The sequence below is a fragment of the Hypanus sabinus genome, chromosome 16, assembly GCF_030144855.1.
Source record: "Hypanus sabinus isolate sHypSab1 chromosome 16, sHypSab1.hap1, whole genome shotgun sequence".
NCBI lineage: Eukaryota > Metazoa > Chordata > Chondrichthyes > Myliobatiformes > Dasyatidae > Hypanus > Hypanus sabinus.
Window position 1 is genome coordinate 23314302 of NC_082721.1, and position 21175 is coordinate 23335476.

Consider the following 21175-nt stretch of genomic DNA (forward strand, 5'->3'; position numbering starts at 1 on the left):
TCAGACGAGTAAGTAACTTTTCAAATGTCAATTTATTGTAAATATAATTTGCGTTTATTTTAATACACATCTTAAAGATCAGATATAATTACAAAACACTCATCGAAAAAGTCATGACATTTCACAAGTTTCGAATCAAATTGCACGACGCCCACTACAATCGAGATTTCCTTGCATTGGCCTCCGAGCTGAAATTAAATGCAACCATTCGTATCTGCTGCATCTCTGTCCTGTGCGACACCCGTGGCTTGTGCAAGGTTTCCCGTTTAGAAATAAAAACGGCCCCCAAAATCCTCAGTGCAGCTCCGCATGGTTTCCTTTCAATTCTCCACAATGAGAAACTCCAGTGCGATTGGGCGAGACCGTCAATCGTTATATAATAAACCACCACGTCACAGTCCTTGGTATACCAATATCCCTCTCTGCATTTCAGTCCAGTCTTTTTAAAAAAATATATATACATATACAGAATGTCCTGGTTCCAAACCCCGCTTCCATTTCCAAATCTGCCTTCTCATCGCAACTTCGCCTCTTCTGCTCCCTCTCGGCTCCGGGAGCCGTTGCAATCCACTTGCCGTCTCGAAAACAGCCAAGTCCCGCCAGCTATGCCGATTCCTTGCATCTTTTAAAAAAACACTGCCTTCGCAAACCAAGATTTTTCTCATCCACGTCCCTCTTGTTAAAAACGGCATACATCTATTTAAAAGATTGCAAATTTTGCAGCTTTTTTAAAATTCACCGAGACCTTGTCAGCGTTCCTGCAGGGAAACAATAGGAACCCACTGGTTCTTATTTCTGCTTTCCTGGCAATAGCTTCCGACTTCCTCCAGCGCCTCACATTTCCAAACGTCGGTGTGAGAGTTCTGCAAACAAAATTAAAACGGTTAGTTCAGAATCGCGTCAGCATAGCAGCGCGTCAATTCCAGTCAGCCTCTCCCTGATCACGCAACCTTCAGTTTCACGTCTGTTGCAACAGCTTAACTCCATAAATGCCGACTGACTACGCACTACAGTATACTGTACTATTCGTTAAGTTAATTTCATTCTAACACTACGTACTTGCGGAACAAGTACGGTGGCGATGTTTAGACAGAAATAATTTAATTGCATTAAGAGGAGGGAACCTACCGTGACAAGCATGCAGTGAACGTCCAGGGGCTCAGCACTCTCTTCCCCGGCTTCCAGAATCTCCTCCAGCCGCTTGACACCCCGCAGCCGCACAATGTTAATGTCGTTTTCACAGCAAAATGCTTGAATCAGAGTGAAGTGAATCTGCAGAGCGATGTCACTCTCCTCGTCCTCGTCAGCCGCCAAGAGGCAAAGAACGACACTATCTGGGTCACTGCAAGGGAACAAGACGAGAAGTTCAGTATAATTGCAGGAAAAAAAAATCAACTCAATTGAAAAAGATATAGAAAATGACTTTGCAATAAATTGCACTTTTTTGATATTATACAATACTTACACATTCATTAGTTTCGCCGACTCATAGACTCCAACGGTTAAACAACCCTGGCGCTGGGATGCCACCAACAATTCTTCTAAAGCTTGGTCAATTGTTTGCATCCTGAACAAAAGCAGAAATGTTTATTAGAACGAGTTCAGAAATGAAGTTCACATTATCAAAGCGTGGTCTTTTCCACGTTATTAAAACCCGATCGCCAAGTGACTGCACGACTTTGAATTGAACAATTAATTAAATGCGCTTACTTCTTATTGGTATTGTCAGTTCCAGTAGTATCCTCCAAAGTCATATTGCAGCGATTAAATCCAAGGTAAAAGAACATGCGAGTGCAACAACCAAATAATTCGTTGCAGACTCCGCCGTTGAACGTAACAATCCCCAATGTCGGTGTAGACGATCTTTATCAAGTCGATTAACAGTCCACTTAGATCTCCAACTCCGTCTGTAGCTCAGAAAGCGAGCTCGTCGCTCTTTTAAGTAGGATTGCGAACCACCCACCGCCTCATTTACATATCACCTGCTATTGGCGGACTACAACACGTGGGCGCGGTTACGGGAAATTCCTTGTTTCTCTCCCTGCTTCTAGTCTGCTGCTTAATCCGTGACTAAGTTTCGCGTGCTGTGGGGATGATTAAATTGCACGGTTGTATCTTTTGCAATGAAACAAATCTCAATGTTTAAGAATAAAATCTCAATGTTTAAGAATAAAATCGCAATGCAACCTTAGTTCCTTACGACTTCCCCAAAAGAACCTGTGTTCATATTGTGTCTGTCTGTATCTACTGTACCTTATTTATTTTTAAACTTAAATGCTACAAAACATTTATGCAATATGTAACAACCAACAAAGCAAAAAATTAAATCCCTGAAGTATTGTGGTTTGATATGGGAAGCGTTGCACTTGTTCCAAATTAGCTATGAATTTTCCTGCAATTAATTAGGAATATTTCCTTTTAAAACAGGGATTATCAGCTTTGGGTAGTTTCAACGTTCTGCCAGTTTTTATTGAACTTGTTGATCAAGATCAATCTGCAGTCGTGTTTTGCAACAGGCGCTACTGGAAATTTAGAGTGTGGATTGTAGGTGAAGCTAAACATTAAACAGTTGCGTAAAGGGAGTTGGAAACTTCTCGTTTAAGCTGGATGCACCAGGAAATCTATGGCACTTCGGTGTTCTGAAGTACAAAGTACTATATAACTAAATGTACTTACTGTTATTGATTCTGTGCGGAGTGAAAAATGCATTGGAAATTAAGTTAGATTCTCTTCTTCGTGGTTTCAAATGTGGAGTTATTTACTGTGCATAACAAGTAATAAAAACTCCTCTTGTCAATAAGTAAACAGGTCACATGCGGGGGTACCTGCAGCGACCGTATGTATTGTAAACTTGAACGATATGAAAATAGCAATAGCAATAATTATAAAAGATGACACCAGAAGATCGAAAACATGCCCCGCATGATTATAATTTACATTTTAAATCTGCCACTTCTTTGTGTGATCGTTTGCATTGTTTGCATCTGCAACATCAAGATAGGTAACATGTTACTCAGAGCAACTCACCCCACCCCACCCCCACCTTCAAATGTTCCTAAACAAAATGTCCTAAATATTTTCGTTGTATTTGCGACTGCAATAAATTGAGCCCTTGGCAAAGTTTGCAGGCAACTTTAAATTGCCATTTGAGAACTTTCCGTCGGTGGTTTGCAAAATTAAGACAATAGAAGAAATAGTTTGAATTCCAAACAGAATGCATGCTTAATTAGCCGTTCCTGACCCCCACCCTGAAAACCGTTAAAATAGAACGTAGCTTGTAAACACATTCAGAAATAAATACGTTTACATTTGCAGCATTTAACACTTAACCCAATCGAACAGCGCCGTCTGGCGTGGCGTACTGCCTTTAATTCTTGTTACTGGGTCACTGCTTCCATCTGGTGTTCGATCGGAGAAGCATAAATTCTTCGTATGATTCTTTAATCCCTGAATTGAAAGTGATTGTTGCTTTCTGTCTGTTTGGATTTCGTCAATTGAAGCGGATGTATGGTGTATCATTAAACGAAGTATACACTGTACTAGGCTATATCTAGTCATTCAGTTGTTGGTGTCAGAAGCAGGGTAAAACTTGTGGGCTGCCCCCAGCACCTCCTCAGACTGTGTTGGACATTGATGCAAAGGGGCGCATTTCCCTGTACTATGTGTTTTGATATTTCAATGTACATGTGAGAAACAAAGCTAATTTTTAATTAAATAGAAAAACAGATACTTTTATAAATGATGGGAGATTGAAATTTCAAACACGAGGAAATCTGCAGATGCTAGAAATTCAAGCAACACACACAAAATGCTGGTGGAACACAGCAGGCCAGGCAGCATCTATAGGGAGAAGCACTGCCGACGTTTCGGGCTGAGACCGTTCGTCAGGACTAACTGAAAGGAAAGATAGTAAGAGATTTGAAAGTGGGGGGGAGGGGAAAATGTGAAATGATAGAAGACCGGAGGGGATGGGGTGAAGCTGAGAGCCAGAAAGGTGATTGGCAAGAAATACAGAGCTGGAGAAGGGAAAGGATCATGGGACAGGAGGCCTCAGGAGAAAGAAAGGGGGAGGGGAGCACCAGAGGGAGACGGAAAACAGGCAGAGTGATGGGCAGAGAGAGAGAGAGAGAGAAAAGAGGAGGGAGAAAAACTAAATGTATCAGGGATGGGGTAAGAAGGGGAGGAAGGGCATTAACGGAAATTAGAGAAGTCAATGTTCATGCCATCAGGTTGGAGGCTACCCAGCCGGTATATAAGGTGTTGTTCCTCTAACCTGAGTGTGGCTTCATCTTGACAATAGAAGAGGCCATGGATAGACATATCAGAATGGGAATGGGACGTAGAATTAAAATGTGTGGCCACTGGGAGATCCTGCTTTCTCTGGACAGAGCATAGGTGTTCAACAAAACGTTCTCCCAGTCTGCGTCGGGTCTCACCAATATATAAAGGCCACACCAGGAGCACCGGACGCAGTATACCACACAACCCGACTCACAGGTGAAGTGTCGCCTCACCTGGAAGGACTGTCTGGGGCCCTGAATGGCGGTGAGGGAGGAAGGAAAGGACGGGGGGAGGGAAAGATGAGCTTGATAGTGAGATCTCTTTGGAGGTGGCAGAAGTTACGGAGAATTATACGTTGGACCTGGAGGCTGGTGGGGTGGTAGGTAAGGACAAGGGGAACCCTATCCCGAGTGGGGTGGCGGGCGGATGGGGTGAGGGCAGATGTGTGGGAAATGGGAGAGATGCATTTGAGAGAGGAGTTGATGGTGGAAGAAGGGAAGCCCCTTTGTTTAAAAAAGGAAGACATCTCCTTCGTCCTGGAATGAAAAGCCTCATCCTGAGAGCAGATGCGGCGGACACGGAGGAATTGTGAGAAGGGGATAGCATTTTTGCAAAAGACAGGGTGGGAAGAGGAATAGTCCAGGTAGCTGTGAGAGTCTGTAGGCTTATAGTAGATATCAGTAGATAAGCCGTCTCCAGAGATGGAGACAGAAAGATCAGTAAAGGGGAGGGAGGTGTCGGAAATGGACCAGTTACATTTGAGGGCAGGGTGAAAGTTGGAGGCAAAGTTAATAAAGTCCACGAGCTCAGCATGCATGCAGGAGGCAGCGCCAATGCAGTCATCGATGTAGCAAAGGAAAAGAGGGGGACGGATACCCATATATGCTTGGAACATGGACTGTTCCACAAAGCCAACAAAAAGGCAGGCAGAACTGGGACCCATACGGGCACCCATGGCTACACCTTTGGTTTGGAGGAAGTGGGAGGAGCCAAAGGAGAAATTATTGAGAGTAAGAGCTAATTCCGCTAGAAGGAAGAGAATGGTGGTAGAAGGGAATCGGTTAGCATTTTGTGTGTGTTGTTGATTGAAATATGTTGGTGTCAGAGGGATGTCGATGTCATTTTACTCTCTACTGGAAGGTAATGTAGAAGTACAACAAGTCAAACAACATGTTGGTCTTCATAGCAAGAGGACTGGGCACAATAGTGAAGGCATCAGTGCAAAATACAAGTGCACAGACATAAATATTAGAAGAGAAGTGGAAAGAATAAAAAAAAAATCACCGCCAATAGCCTAACAGGAGGGCGTCATCACTTCCCAGGCAATAGAGTGACTTATTATAGTGCCTAATGGCCAAGGGTAAGAATGGCCTCATATAGCACTCTTTGAGCAGCGCAGTTGTCTTAGTCTATTATTAAAAGTGCTCCTCTGTTCAGCCAAGGTTGGATGCAGAGGGTGAGAAACATTGTCCAGAATTGTCAGGATTTTCCATAGGGTCCTTTGTTCTACCACAGCCTCCAGTGTGTCCAGTTTGACTCCTGGCATCAGTCATATTGATGCCATTGCCCAGCACACCACAGATTGTACTGGTGACAACAGACTGTGGTAGAACATGCGAAGGAGAGGCCTGCATACTCCGAAGGACCCCAGTCTCCTCAGGAAGTAGAATCGACTCTGGCCCATCTTGTACACAGCCTCTGTGTTGGTGTTCTGCTCAAGTTTGTCATCCAGGTGCATCCCCAGGTACTTGTGGGTCCTCGCCATCAATAGTAACAGGGAGCAGTGCAGGCTTAGTCTCCTTAATGTCCATCACTATATATTTGTCTAACTAATGTTGAGCTACAGGTGATTCAGCTCGCACTGTTTGACAAAACCCCCCACCCAGGCTCTGTATTCATTCTCCCGTCCTCCTTTAACACACCCTGCTATTGCTGAGTCATTAGATGTCTGCTGATGACACAGCAGAGTGTTGAATATAAAGTCAGGGTAAACAGGAAGGGAGCCTATACAGTCCTCCATGGAGTTCCAGTGCTGCTTATAGCCATGCCTGACACACAGCTCTGAAGTCGCACAAACTGTGGTCTGCCAGTCGGGTAGTCCATTATCCTGGATATAATGGAAGTGCCAGTCTGCATTGAATGGAGCTTTTCCCCCAGCAATGAGGTCTGTATGGTATTGAAGGCAGTTGAGAAATCAAAAAACATAAACATTGCAGAGCTGCCTGGTTTATCCAAACAGGACTAGGCTTTGCTCAGCAGGTAGATGACAGCCTCATAAACTCCAATGTGCTCCTGGTAGGCAAACTGCAGGGGATCGAGGGCTGATCTGACCAGGGATTGGAGGTGAGCCAGGACCAGCTTCTCATGATGTGAGAGGTCAGGGCCACAGGACAGTAGTCATTCAGACTTTCAGTAGGCCCTTCTTGGGTACTGGGATCCATGATGTTTTCCACACAATCGGGACCCTTTCCAGGCTGAGACTCACATTGAAAAAGCTCTGGAGAACTCTACACAACTACTCAGTGTTGGTTATAGAATGAGGGAGATGATAGTACATCAAGTGGGCAATATTCACAATTTGAGGGGAAGAATTCTCATGAGCAAAATATTTTTGCATAAGTACTTCAGTTAATTTTCTTTTTAATAACATTTAGAATTTTCTTTTTTTTAAACCAGGGTGTCACCTTTTAATGATGAGGAATCGAAGCTGACTGTACTAAATTTGCAAACCATTTATAACACTATTACCAATGATTTACTTCTAATCATACAATGTTCCATTAACGTAAGATTCACTAGGGGTTTTTGGTAATTATGGTTCATGGGGTACGACTGTCTTTTACAGGAGACATAAACTATCTCTGTTGTGATAGGAATTTGAAAAACAAAGCTGAATTATTTTGATTACAAATGAGTGATCTTAGGGATTTCCATTGTCCTTTACAGATAATGCAAACCTACAGAAAAGGTCACCAGCATACTTTAGGAAATGTGTGACAATACCCCACAAACAACAAATGTGATTTAGACTAGACCATCTGTTTTATTCTATTGATATCGGTTGATGGATAAATATTGGCCAACATACTGGGAAGAATTCCCTGCAGTTCTTTGAAATGGTGCCCTGGGGTCTCTTAAGTGCAACAATGCAAAGGTGTGCCAGTTTAAGCTTTCACCTGAAACGTGAATGTCCAACAATGCAGCACTCTGTCAATATTGCAGAGGAGTGTCAACCTAGCTTCATCCACCCCCCACCGCTCCCACCATGGCACTGAATCAAGATTTGAACCTCTCACCATCTGAGAATGTTACCTCCAAACTATAGCTGACAGCTCTTCTGATCTTTCCTTATATCCCGGCCCTCAGCAGCAATCAACTTTAGTTGTTCCTGCATCATCTGTGGGACTTGCGTCCCCATGACTACAACAAATAATAGGATTAGTTTAGATTTCCAACGTGACTGCAGTTGTATTTCTACAAAAGATCTAAAAATTCTCAAGGTCAAGTAGCTTTGAGAGATATGAATGTAGCTGAATTTGGTCTTTTGAATAATTTTCTCTGTTGTACAGCATCATTATTTTCTCTTTAATAGATCTGCATATACTAAAGTAATCTTTGATGCTGTTAGCCTGTTGGTACTTCTGCATTAAACTCTGGCTACACCCACCCTCTGAAATGGATGCACAATATTGTAGAATGCTGAAGAAGAAGAAGGGGAATGTTCACTTGAGCCACATGGGTAAATTTTATGCTTCAACCAAAGATTAAATATAAAGATAATAAGTTTATTGTTTTTTATGGGAATCATGCTTTGTACAAATTTAAGAATTTTACATTATTGTGATTAAATTACTCAGCTTACAATGTCTGAACTGTCTGGATTGATGATACAGAGGTGTGATGTCAAATTCCAAAAAAAATTTATATTCAGTCAATTAAAAAGACTCTGGAATTAAAAAGCTATTACCAATAACAACAAATGCCAGAAAATGCAGATGAAAATTTCATCGTTTATTGACTTCTGCCGGGGAAGGAAAGTTTGCACACTTCTGTCCAAAATGCAATACCATGTAATGTTGTTCTTTCTTTTTGTGTCTACATTGGGCAGCATTTTTGCCGTTTCCTTAGCATTTGTCTGCCTGTTTTTTATGAGGCCAAGTTGCTAGCTTGATGCTCAGCCCAGCACGTGTACAAGGAACGTACAAGATGGAACGTGTACAAGGGGCGGAACCTGGGGCCATTTGCCTCAACGTCCGGCGCAGATGCCACTACACCATTGGTGGCACCATGTAAAATGGTTGACTCTTAATTGTCCTTTTAAATAGTATAACAAGCTTGTTTAAATGGCATTTAGGTATAGGCATGGCAATTAAATGTTGATCTTACCAATATAGCTGAATTCCAACTTTCCAAAGTCATTACTGAGAAGTAATATTGGGTGGCATGGTAGCATAGTAGTTAGCACAACACTTTACAGTGCAGGCAACCCGGATTTAGTTCTTGCCACTACCTGTAAGGAGTTTGTATGTTCTCCCCATGACAGCGTGAGTTTCCTCCAGGTGCTCTGGCTTCCTCCCACAGTCCAAAGATGTACCGCTCAGTAGGTTAATTTATCATTGTAAATTGTTCTGTGATTAGGCTACCATTAAATTGAGGGATTGGTAGGCTGGCACGGCTTGGAGGGCCAGAATGGCCTATTCCACACTTTATCTCAAATAAATAAACTACAGTTACTTTTATCATCTGTGCTAATGACTACTTAGACTACTTATGGGTTAAATGTCAAATTTTGATTGCTGAGGCTGCTGCAAAACCTTTGTGATATTTTCTCCATTAAAAAAATCAAAGGCGTCATATGAATGTGATTTAAATTAGTTGTAGACTTCAGGAAGAGGAAGTCAGGAGAGCATACAGCAGACCTCGTTGAGGGGCCAGCAGGGCAAAGGGTGAGCAGCGAATTTCTGGACGTTAACATCTCAGAGATTCTATCCTGGACCCAACACTTTGATGTAATTGCGAAGAATGCGTGCCTGTGGCTCTATTTATTAGGAGTTTGAGAATATCCGGTGTGTCACCAAAGACTTTTAAGAATTTCTACAGATGGAGATTACTCTGACTGGTTGCATCACAGTCTGGTATGGAAGCTCCGATGGACAGAGTTGCAAGAGGCTGTAGAGCATTTGTAGACTCCTCAGCTCCATCATGGGCATAGACCTCCTCACTATCTGGGGCATCTTTAAGAGGTAGTGCCTCAGAAAGGTGACAGCACCTTCACCATACGGGACATGCCCACTTCTCATTACAGCCACTGGGGAAGAGATATAGGAGCCCGAAGACACATGTGGTTTCTTCTACTCTGCCATCAAATTTCTGAATGGTTCATGAACCAATGAACACTACCCATGTTTCTTTTATTTTCTTGCACTATTTTCTTTTGCAATTTATAGTAGTTTTATACCTTTGAATTGTACTGCTGTCAAAACAACACATTTCATGTTGTTTAAGTCAGTGATAATACTTTTGATTCTGATTTGTTAATGTCAATCCAGGTGAGGGCAGTTTTCCTTTAAGAAACGATTACCACCAGTTTTTGCAAAATAAAAGATAGAGTGTCTCTTCAGGCATGTGGCTAAAGCAGTGCATGAGTTATCTGCAGACTCTTAATGCAGCTGTTACATTGTGCTTGGTGAGATCACATGGGGAAACGAGTACTGCTGAACTGTACTCGTGCTGACTCACACTGACATGCATGTGGCAGTAACGAGAATGATTTAATGCTGCATCTCATCTGTTCATAACCTTGACAAGCGTAGCTCACCGAAACTGCACACTTTTACAATGAGATCATCATTTTTATTGGTCCCCTTCCCCCTCTTTAATCTGCCTGTCACACGCACCCCATCACCTGAATCCACCTACGTCTTGGAATTACATTACATAGAATTTTGCAGCACAAAAACTCCCCCCACCTTCGTCATCTAACCTTATTAAGATTTATTTTTTGTCCTTTTCTTCTCTTACATTATTCTTAAACGCAGCCTTGTTGCTTATCTCAGTCTGAGCTTATCTGAGCAGTGAAATTTCTACTGAATTTTAAAGCAATTTATTCATGATTATTTTATATTTGTAGCCTTTGGTGTTGTCCTTAGATAGAAATACTGGCTTAGAATATGCAGTATCGATTATTCAGAGCTACTTTTGGGAATATACAGTATATACAAACTGTACTTTAGCTGGAGTAAAACATAACAGTGACCAATTCTGGTAACCCACTGTCTTTCCTGGTATGCAGTGCACTTGTGAATTAAGTGACATCATTTTCCATGCCAGGGAAATTAGTTCATATTGTCCCAGAAATGATGAGCATTAAGACATGTATCTTTCCATGGAGAATTATGAATTCTTCTTAAAGGGGACTGTTATATTCATATTCCTAAAGGTACTGACTCTTCCTCCTATTCTCCTCACACTCCGAGCCCCATTCAGCCCAGAAACTCACCCAACCCTATGATTATTTCTGGCACCACATCCTCTAACTCTCCGACAAACTGATGTCCCTAACTGATGGTTGAAGTCTCTGGGGCACTGATCCCCTGATTCTCCAACGCCCTGATCCCTTAAGGTTCCAACTGACTAAAAGCATAGCCTTCAGATTTACTTAGCCCAATTGCCTAATGACCATATTTCATCATAAGATTCCAGCTCTTGGACTCTTCTTCTTAGGACATGACCCTCAGATACTTCGAGGCCTTGATGATTACAATGGGAATAGTGTTCTCCCCGTACACCACTTGAACACAAATAAATTAACCCAGCTTGATGCTTTGGTCAACTAAGGAAAGTGCTACAGAAGATCAAGATTGCAATCCTGGCACAAAGCTCTTGACTTTCCATACAACAGTGATCCTTGCTTTTTATGTTCTTCTAATCTGGACATCAGGCATTTAAAGCTAGAAAAGCTAGAGAGTTAGAAGATGAAAAAGCTTGCATTGCCGGGCGCAAGAGTAGTTTCTATCCCACTGCTGTAAGACTCTTGAATGGATCTCTTGTACATTAAAGATGAACTCTTCACCTCACAGATCACTCGGTCATGGCCCTTGCAACTTATTATCTACTTGCACTGTACTTTCTGTAACACTGAATTCTGCATTCTGTTATTGTTTTTGCTTTATACTATCCCAGTGTACTTATGCTTTGAAATGATACAGTATTTATAGTTGGCTTGTAAATCTAAAGTTTTCAGTGTATGTCGATGCCTATGGCAATTATAGCCCATGAGCCATAAACAGAAAATTCACTGGAAGAAATATGATCCACTGAAAAAATAGTGGTGGGTGCGTGGAATGCACTGCCAGCGACGGTGGTAGAGGTGGATACAATTGGGTCTTTTAAGAGACCCTTAGATAGGTACATGGAGCTTATAAAAATGGAGGGCTATAGGGTAGGGAAATTCTAGGCAGTTTCTAGAGTGGGTTACATGGTCAGCACAACATTGTGGGCTGAAGGGCCTCCAATGTGCTGTAGATTTTTTTTTAAATGGAGCTAGGAGAGATTGGTGTTTGATTTGCTTTTTAGCTGGTTCAGCACAATGTTGTGGGCTGAATGGCCTCTCCTGTGTTGTAATGTTCTATGTTCTATGATCAACATCATCAAAGCAAAATCTTCCCTGTTCACTACAAGGTTACCTTTACTGCCCTCTTCTGGTCCAACAACCCCAACACTGAGACCCAAAAGCTCACAGTTGGCTACACTGTGGCCAACACCAGATTTCTGAAGCACCACTCTTTTGAATTTTGTCAATTGCAGAGATATTCAGAGAAAAAGAGTTAGGGAAATTCTTAAAGCTTCTTTGAACAAGTGCAGCATCTCCATTGACTGGGACCTGTAATACACGACTGTTCAAAATGGAGAAGGAGCTCTCTGGTTGGTTTTTAGAACCTCAAGGGAACATATTGGGAAGATACAGAAACCCTGTATTAGCATAAGAAGAAAAGTTCCACTTCACAAACTACCTGGTCAGCCATCATGCCCATCTCAGAACCCATAAAACTGCACATCTTTGATCCTATAGATCTGGGCTTGATTTTAGTCTTGCATGATTTGCACACCGATACCTATGAGGCACTGATTTGGAATTCTGAATGTTTCTTAAATCTTTTTCTACATCAGAACTGCAAAGGTCACTTGCTGTAAATGACCTGATTTGTTGAGAGAGAGCAAGTAGCTAATCGCTAATGGATTAATAGTTCAAGAGATAGTGCAACAAGATCATCTAGAAATTCTCCTAAGCTTTTAATAGATAAATGGTATATCAGCCTGAACACTAACCTTTCATTCTCATTCCTATCTTGATAGTGTTGCATCGAACAGTGCCTCACTGACATTCTCATCTTTCTGGTAACTTACCAATTTTGTTCCCTTCCTTAGAGCAGACATCCAAGATTTTCCATTTAAGAATTCTACATGCCCTTTCTTGCATAGATGGACTCAGCTTTCTATCTGACGTCTGCAACTTTCTTCCCATTGATTTTAGAAGAATGTGGAAAAATCCATCTCATAAATCCTGGAAATCCTGAGGAATATCTGGGTATGAAAAATTAGCACTGGGGTTGGGATGTTATATCAGTTTTGCCTTGCATTTTTTGATGTCTGTTCTTCTTTGTATTACAAAACGTGCAAAACATTTGGTTTTGCATAATATATAATCCCACATTAGACAGTGTCAATGCCAAATGTACACGGAAATCCTTATTATACCAAAGGAAAACCAACATGAACATGCATTCACGTTTGACTGGGCATTATTCAAATTACTTGATGCTCACTCCTTTGAAATCAGACTTATTGATTCAAAACCAAATGATTATTATCCTAGTCTAGACAATGGCAGATAGGTGTAGTGTGGTTTGTGCCCATGGTACTTGAAGAGGATGAGGATGTGCTGACAGTGGCAAAAACATTTTATTCATTATGTCACTTTTAAACATGGATGGAGGAACCATAGCTGTTGTAGTTTACCCTTGTATTGTAACAAAATACATCATTTTTCCTGGGAGGATGTTTCCTGTGATGGGAGAGTCTAGGACCAGAGGACACAGCCTCAGAATGGAGGGGCATCCTTTTAGAATGGAGATGAGGAGGAATTTATTTAGCCAGAGAGTAAGTGGATCTGTGGAATTCATTGCCACAGGCAGCTGTGGAGGCCAAGTCTTGATGTATATTTAAGGCAGAGGTTGATAGTTTCTTGATTGGTCTGAGCAGGAATGGATACAGGGAGAAAGCAGATTGGGGCTGAGAGGAATGAAGGATTAGCCATGATGAAATGGTGGAGCAGAATCAATGGGCCAAATGGCCTAATTCAGTTCCCATATCTTATAAAAAATGCTCAGAACAAAAGGATGATGGGAGGCAATTGACCCGTTATTTCTGTTTCTTCATTTACCAATTGCAGATGTCCACAGTTTCCTGTTGGTGATTGCTCCCCTAACCAATTTTTCCATGTCTCATTCATCTTCAGCCACTGAAGAAAGGACACCACGTTTGCCTTAGATGACTGTACAAGTCCACTGTATATTATGTAGCTATTATTCATACTTAAGCAAGACAGGAGTGCAGAAATGTTCTCCTTAGTGCTCCCTATCCAGCTGAGAAGGACATCAGAAAATATCTGCACCATCTAATCCTTGGCTTAAACTTTGTCATAGAATTGTACAGCATGAAAACAAGAATTTTGGCACACCAAGTTCTTTGAGATCCCATTGGATTTATCCTTTGCTTCTCCCATTTTTTATCCATCCCACATTCCATCAACTCAGGACTCACACCACCAGGTTCAGGGATAGTTATTATTCACTTGTCCCATTATTGAAATGTTCTCATAACCTAGGGACTCACTTTCAAGGACTTTCATCTCATGTTCTCAATATTTATTGTTTGTTTATTTATTATAATAATAATTATATATTTATTTTTGTACATGCACAGTTTTTTGTCTTTTGCTTGATGGTTGAGTGCCCAAGGTGGTGTGATCTTTCATTGATTCTAACTATTCAATTATGGATTTATTGAGTATGCCTGCAAGAAAATGAATCTCAGGATTGTATATAGTGGCATATACTTTGATATCCGGCTGGTGGTGTGTAGTTGCATCAGCACTAAACTCGAGGCAAGTGGTTCTGAGTTTCAAACCAGCTGACTCCTTGCACTCTTTCCATCCTGTTGGGTTGAGCATTGAGCTGGCAACTCAACCTCATAAAAAGCAGTCAAATGCTATGGAAATGGCAAAAAAAAAGCCACCTGATGGAAAGGAACAAGGCACAAGAAAGGAACAACATCAATATGTTGTTTAATAATAAATTTACTTTGAACTTCCCCAGAATGTACAAGGCCCCTACTACATTTTAGGGCCACTACAATGGCCAATTAATCTACCAACCTGGAGCAACCGGGACTATTTGGCCTGTTCTTTCAAAGAGTAAGCATGTGGGCAATGAACTGAGTTGTCTCTTTCACTGCAATGTCATATTTAAAGCAGCAGTTGAAAGATTCTTGATTAGTAAGCACATCAGAGGTTACAGGAAGAAAGCAGGAGAATGGGGTTGAAAGGAAAAGTAAATCCACCATGACTGAATGGTGGAACAGACTCAATGGACCAAATGGCCTCTTTTGTTGCACGGGGCGACTGGACTGAGGAAAACCCAAGTGCAGGACACCGGCACATCGACTGAGTTGGGGATGCTGGCGTAGACATGAACATAGAACAGCAAACCGGAGGAATCTTGATAAGGAGATGGGGTTTACAGGGACTATCTTGAAACTAGAGCTGAACTTGAAACTAACAGTTCTAATCAGACAAGGGAATGAAGTATCACGCAAGAATAGACCAACAAACTGGCAACCTGTGATAGTGATGCTATCGTACTTATTTCGCAGACTCAGATGAAAACCAGGTGTACTGTAATTAAGTAAATTAGCAATTGGAAATTTAATGACTGAAATTAGGGCATAATCAGGGAGAAAGGAACGTTAAAGGGGAACAGCCAACTGGAACCATGACACTTTTGCTCCTGTATCTTATGATCTTGTCATTCTTTGATTCTAGATTATATGATTTTTTGTATGATTACAAAAAAGTAAATTTTTAGTACATTTTTTAAAGTTCTGAGCAATGTGTTCTTATATTCAGACTACTGGGCAGCCAATATGTTTACCTGTTATAGCAAAAAACAAGCAAACTTACCATGTAGAGCATTTAAAAATTTTTCATAAAGTATGGAAAATTCTACTTACTCCATGTAACTGACCAGGAAAGTGTGCTTAATTGAGTAAAACTGAAAGTTTGCTCTTAGGATAAATACAAGCATGTCTTTTAACACCTCGAATACAACTTCCTCTCTGGTATGTGCTGATAATTAGGCCTGCTCACTCTCTGTTATTTACAGAGACATAGAAACATAGAAAACCTACAGCTCAATACAGGCCCTTCTGCCCACAAAGTTGTGTCGAACATGTCCCTAGTTTAGAAATTACTAGGCTTACCTATAGCCCTCTATTTTTCCAAACTCCATGTACCTGTCCAAAAGTCTCTTAAAAGACCCTATCATATCCACCTTCACCAACGTTACCGGCAGCCCATTCCACACACTCACCACTCACTGCGTGAAAAAACTTACCCCTGACATCTCCTCTGTACTGACTCCTCAGCACCTTAAACCTGTGCCCTCTTGCAGCAACCATTTCAGCCCTGGGAAAAAGCCTCTGACTATCCACAAGATCAGTGCCTCTCATCATCTTATACACCTCTATCAGGTCACCTCTCGTCCTCCGTCGCTCCAAGGAGAAAAGGCTGAGTTCACCCAACCTATTCTCATAAGGCATGTTCCCCAATCCAGGCAACATCCTTGTAAATCACCTCTGCACCCTTTCTATGGCTTCCACGTCCTTCCTGTAAGTGAGGTGACCAGAACTGAGCACAGTTCTCCAAGTGGGGTCTGATCAGGGTTCTATATAGCTGCAACATTACCTCTCGGCTCCTAAATTCAATTCCATGATTGATGAAGGCCTATGCGTCGTACACCTTCTTAACCAGAGTCAACCTGCGGAGCTGCTTTGAGTGTCCTATGGACTCGGACCCCAAGATCCCGCTGATCCTCTACACTGCCAAGAGTTTTACCATTAATACTATTATCTACCATCATATTTGACCTATCAAAATGAACCACCTCATATTTATCTGGGTTGAACTCCATCTGCCACTTCTCAGCCCAGTTTTGCATCTTATCAACTTGTATCTTGTAACTTCAGACAGCCCTTCACACTATCCACAACACCTCCAACCTTTGTGTCATCAGCAAACTTACTAGCCCATCCCTCATCCAGGTCATTTATAAAAATCACGAAGAGTAAGGGTCCCAGAACAGATCCCAGATGACCAACCTCCATGCAGAATATGACCCATCTGCAACCACTCTTCACCTTCTGTGGGCAAGCCAGTTCTGGATCCACAAAGCAACGTCCCCTTGGATCCTCCTTACTTTCTCAATAAGCCTTGCATGAGGTACCTTATCAACTACCTTGCTGAAATCCATATACTGAAATCATAATTCTCCTTACTCCAATTAAACATTTTTCTAACTTGTCTGTTCCTATCTCTCTCCAATGCTATTGTAAAGGAGATAGAATTATGATCACTATCTCCAAAATGCTCTCCCGCTCAGAGATCTGACACCTGACCAGGTTCATTTCCAAATACCAAATCAAGCACAGCATCTCCTCTTGTAGGCTTATCTACATATTGTGTCAAGAAATCTTCCTGAACACACCTAACAAACTCCACCCCATCTAAATCCCTTGCTCTAGGGAGATGCCAATTGATATTTGGGAAATCAAAATCTCCCATCATGACAGCTCTGTTATTATTACACCTTTCCAGGATCTGTTTCCCTATCTGCTCCTTGATATCCAGGTTACTATTCGGCAGCCTATAAAAAAACACCCAGTAAAGTAAAGACCCCTTCTTATTCCTAACCTCCACCCACAAAGACTCCGTAGACAATCCCTCCATGGCGTCCACCTTTTCTGCAACCATGACGCTATCTTTGATGAACAGTGCCAGGCTCCCACCTCTTTTGCCTCCCTCCCTGTCCTTTCTGAAACATCTAAAATCCATCGTGGCTCCAAGTACTTATCCACACTCTAAGCTCATCCACTTTGTTCCTTGAGTTAAAATAGACACATCTCAAACCTTTGGTCTGAGCTCATCCCTTCCCTATCACCTGCCTATCCTCCCTCTCGCACTGTCTACGAGCTTTCTCTATTTGTGAGCCAACCTCCTCTTCCCCAGTCTCTTCAGTTCAGTTCCCACCCCCCAACAATTCTAGTTTAACCTCTCCCCAGTAGCCTTAGCAAGCCTCCCCGCCAGGATATTTGTCCCCCTGGAATTCAAGTACAACCCATCCTTTTTGTACAGGTCACACCCGCCCCAAAAGAGGTCCCAATGATCAAGAAATCTGAATCCCTGCCCCCTGCTCCAATCCCTCAGCCACGCATTTATCCTCCACTTCATCCTATTCCTATTCTCACTGTCATGTGTCACAGGCAGTAATCCCAAGATTACTACCTTTGTGGTCCTGTTTCTCAACTTCCTTTCTAACTCCCGGTAGTCCTTTTTTAGGATCTCTTCCCTTTTCCTACCTATGTCATTGGTACCAAGTTGGGACAGTGGCTGAGAAGCTAAATTTACAACAAACTGTTGCAAAATACCCATGAGGGATCCTTTAAATTCCATGGGAGAGACCATGATATCTGCTATGTGAACAGTCATGGTCAATGACCACTGTTGCCCTCTTAGTGGGGAACATTGCTCCTCAGGGCAGGTCAGGGATGTACTGAGCCTGATTTTCAAGCAACTTCCATCAAATAATCAAAGAATGGCACCTGGCACTCTACAAATTGGGGAACTGGGGAAGTGACAGGGTTACAAAATTGCTCCTGTGAAGAGAGTCCTTGATGAGGTTGGCTTGGACACAAATGCTGGAGTATCTAAGGCTGGGATTGAGACACGGTCTCAGACAGGATACAGAAACTGAGCACAAAACAAATGCTAGACAAAATCACTGGTAGGCTTACATTTGAGCACTGTATTCTTTAAATACTGTGTGCCTTAAATTCTTGGCACCCAAAATATGATTATCAATTAACAGGAACATCCTAAGCCTTTAAAGGGGCTGCACTGGGTATCCCTACTCTGGAGAGTTAGAGCATGTAAATCTTGGAAACTGGCATGGTTGGGAGCGTCTTGTAACAGGACCTCCCTGCCCCAATGATCCTGTGTGATGAGATCTGAAGGATTATTCAATATGGACTGTTCCTTTAAAAAGAGAGAGAGAGAGCATGCATGCTAATTCAGCGAGCGAGAGCAACGAAAGCCTGTGGATTGCCTTGGAAATGGCAAGGCGGAGTTATATGATGGACAGCTGGTGTTCAGCAGTTGTGGAATATATACAAGGTCAACTGGCTTTGTAATCAGACACACAGAAGGCTCTGACACTGGTTGAGCTTGGTGTGCCCATGGCAAAGGTGGGGTTTTTGCTCACAGTGTGGACAAAGGGGTGACGGGTGGAAAGCTGTTGGTGTGTTTAACCCTTGCCTGGGTTGATAGCTTTACTGTGTGAAAACGGCATTCTCTTTTGTCTGGTCACAGTCGGTGACTTTAATAAGTTTTGGGAGCAGGACAACGACGTGGAAGATTCAATGACATCAGCACTGGGAAGACAAATTACCTCTCCATCTCTCTCTTCAACCTCCTCAATTCAATATCCAGAACTGAACTGACTTCATAGCTATACCATTGTAAGACTGTATCATTCATCACCTGAGCTGGGAGAAGTTTGGGAACTTTATTTACTCACGTATATATGCATAGACTCTGCTAACCTGTTTGCCTTATCTTGTTTTACATCCCTTTATCACACAGTTACTAATAAAATAGTGCTTAAATCAGAAGACTCAGACTCCAGGTGTATCCATTTCTGCTGGTCCTTTTTAACCCCTTACGGGGTACCCTGGTTGCTAGGAGAGACGGTGATGGTAATCGTGAATGAGAGTTGGATTCAGGATGTCTCTTTCCGCCACCCAGCACCTTTCTTCCGGTCTGAATCCCTCCCAGTCCACTAGGTATTGCCAAACACCTCGAACAGTATGCGAGTCCAGGAGTCTTTTCACCATGAAGACATGTTTCCTCTCAATAAACCTGGGTGGTGGCGGGTCTGATGGTAGTGGGGCTAAGGGGCTGGTGCAGACAGGTTTTAATTTAGAGATGTGGAAGGTTGGGTTGATCTTTAGGGTCAAAGTTTAAGCTACTGGGTTTACTTTCCTCAGGATCTTAAATAGACCAATAAACTTGGGCACCAAATTTATAGATTCCACTTGGAGAAGTGAATAATGAGTAGACAGTCAGATCTGTTGTCCTGGCTGTAACATGGGTCACAGATTTCTCCCTCAGTTTACCTTGGTCTCTACACTCTGGGTAGAGGCCAGCAAAACCTCTCTTGCCCTCATCCATTTCTCCTTGCAGCGTTGGACAAAATCTTCTGCCACAGGGACCCCAACCTTGGCTTCTTGTTCCCATGTGCCAAGTGCTATAAGGTGCTGTGGCCGAGCTCTGTTCATATTAAATGATCACACCACTCTGCTGGTCTTTCCGAGATCAGGCACCTTAGGGCACGTTCTAAATCCTGGTTGGTCTGTTGGACTGTGGGTGAAACCCGGAGGAATGACTCACCCTATCAATTTACAGAAAGCCTTCTAGAACAGTGATGAAAATTGTGGACCATGATCCGACACCGTGTCCAGTGGGAATCTGTGGACCCTGAAGACCTGGGCTAGAGCAATCGCGGCTGTCTCCACTGCAGAAGGTAGCTTCTCCAAGGCAATAATGAACCTGCAGGCCTTCGAAAACCAATCGAAATTGCCGTAATGACCGACTTCCCCTTGGATGGCAGGAGATCCATGACAAAGTCCATGGAGATGTGTGCCTAATGTCTCTTCAGAATGGGTAGGGGATGGAGGAGCCCTGGAGGTTGGGTACGGTGCTCCTTACTCCAGACACACACCTTGCATGCCTGCACATACTGCTGAATTTCTCTCATCATTCCGGGCCACCAATACCTCCTCTTGGTAAACTTGAGGTTCCTGGCAATCGCTGACAGAATGGTCATTCTTGACGAAAGTCTCTACTGGAGTACCTGGGACCAGATGGAACTTGGGACAAACAGCCAACCTGGAGAACTTTTCACAGGAATCTCTCCTTGTGCTTGGGCCCTGTGAACAAGACCATCTATTCCCCAATAATTGGTTTTACCACCCTGACTTGGGGAAAAATGGTGGTAGGCTGCTCCTCTCATTCTGGTTCATCAAACTGGCGGGAGAGGGCATCTGGCTTCTGATTCTTAGATCCCAGTTGATAGGTCAGGATGAAATTAAACTGGCTATAAAACAAAGACCTGGCCTACCTACAATTCAGCCTCTTGGCCTCCTGCGTATAGGCCAGTTTCTTATGGTCAGTCCAAATGATAAAAGGGCTCTTGACATCATTCTTCCAAAGCTAACCTAACTGCAAGAAGCTCCCGATTTCCGAAGTCATAGTTACTCTCCACCAGCGGTAGCCGTCTGGAGAAAAATGTACACGGGTGTAGCTTGCAGTCCGAAAATGATCACTGAGTCAAGATGGCACCTACTCTGATGTCTGCCTCCACAATGGAGGGAAGGTCCAGTTTAGGAGAAACCAAGATGGGAGTGTTATGTACCCCCAGGGTTCATTTTTTTCAGTGGACTGTCACTTTAAAACACCAGGAAAATGAGACTGACTTTTGGGCACTGTTTGAGCTGCTCCAGA

General features: G+C 42.6%; 1 protein-coding gene across 1 annotated transcript; it reads right to left on the bottom strand.

Moving 5' to 3' along the window:
• Positions 1 to 265: 265 nt before the first annotated feature.
• Positions 266 to 1923, bottom strand: LOC132406072 (growth arrest and DNA damage-inducible protein GADD45 beta-like). Its single transcript, XM_059991274.1, has 4 exons — positions 1711 to 1923; positions 1466 to 1567; positions 1129 to 1342; positions 266 to 863 (listed from the first exon to the last, which is right to left on the bottom strand). The coding sequence occupies exons 1-4, from the start codon at positions 1785 to 1787 to the stop codon at positions 750 to 752; spliced, it is 507 nt and encodes a 168-aa protein (XP_059847257.1). The 5' UTR covers positions 1788 to 1923; the 3' UTR covers positions 266 to 749.
• Between the last annotated feature and the right edge of the window lie 19252 nt (positions 1924 to 21175).

Bases quoted from the DNA above. Each gene is read 5' to 3' on its own strand.
- LOC132406072 (XM_059991274.1), bottom strand. From the start codon at position 1,787: ATGTTCTTTTACCTTGGATTTAATCGCTGCAATATGACTTTGGAGGAT. The intron at 1,568-1,710 runs GTAAGCGCATTT...GCTTTTGTTCAG, and splicing joins ACTGACAATACCAATAAGAA to GATGCAAACAATTGACCAAG. The intron at 1,343-1,465 runs GTAAGTATTGTA...GTTCCCTTGCAG, and splicing joins TCGGCGAAACTAATGAATGT to TGACCCAGATAGTGTCGTTC.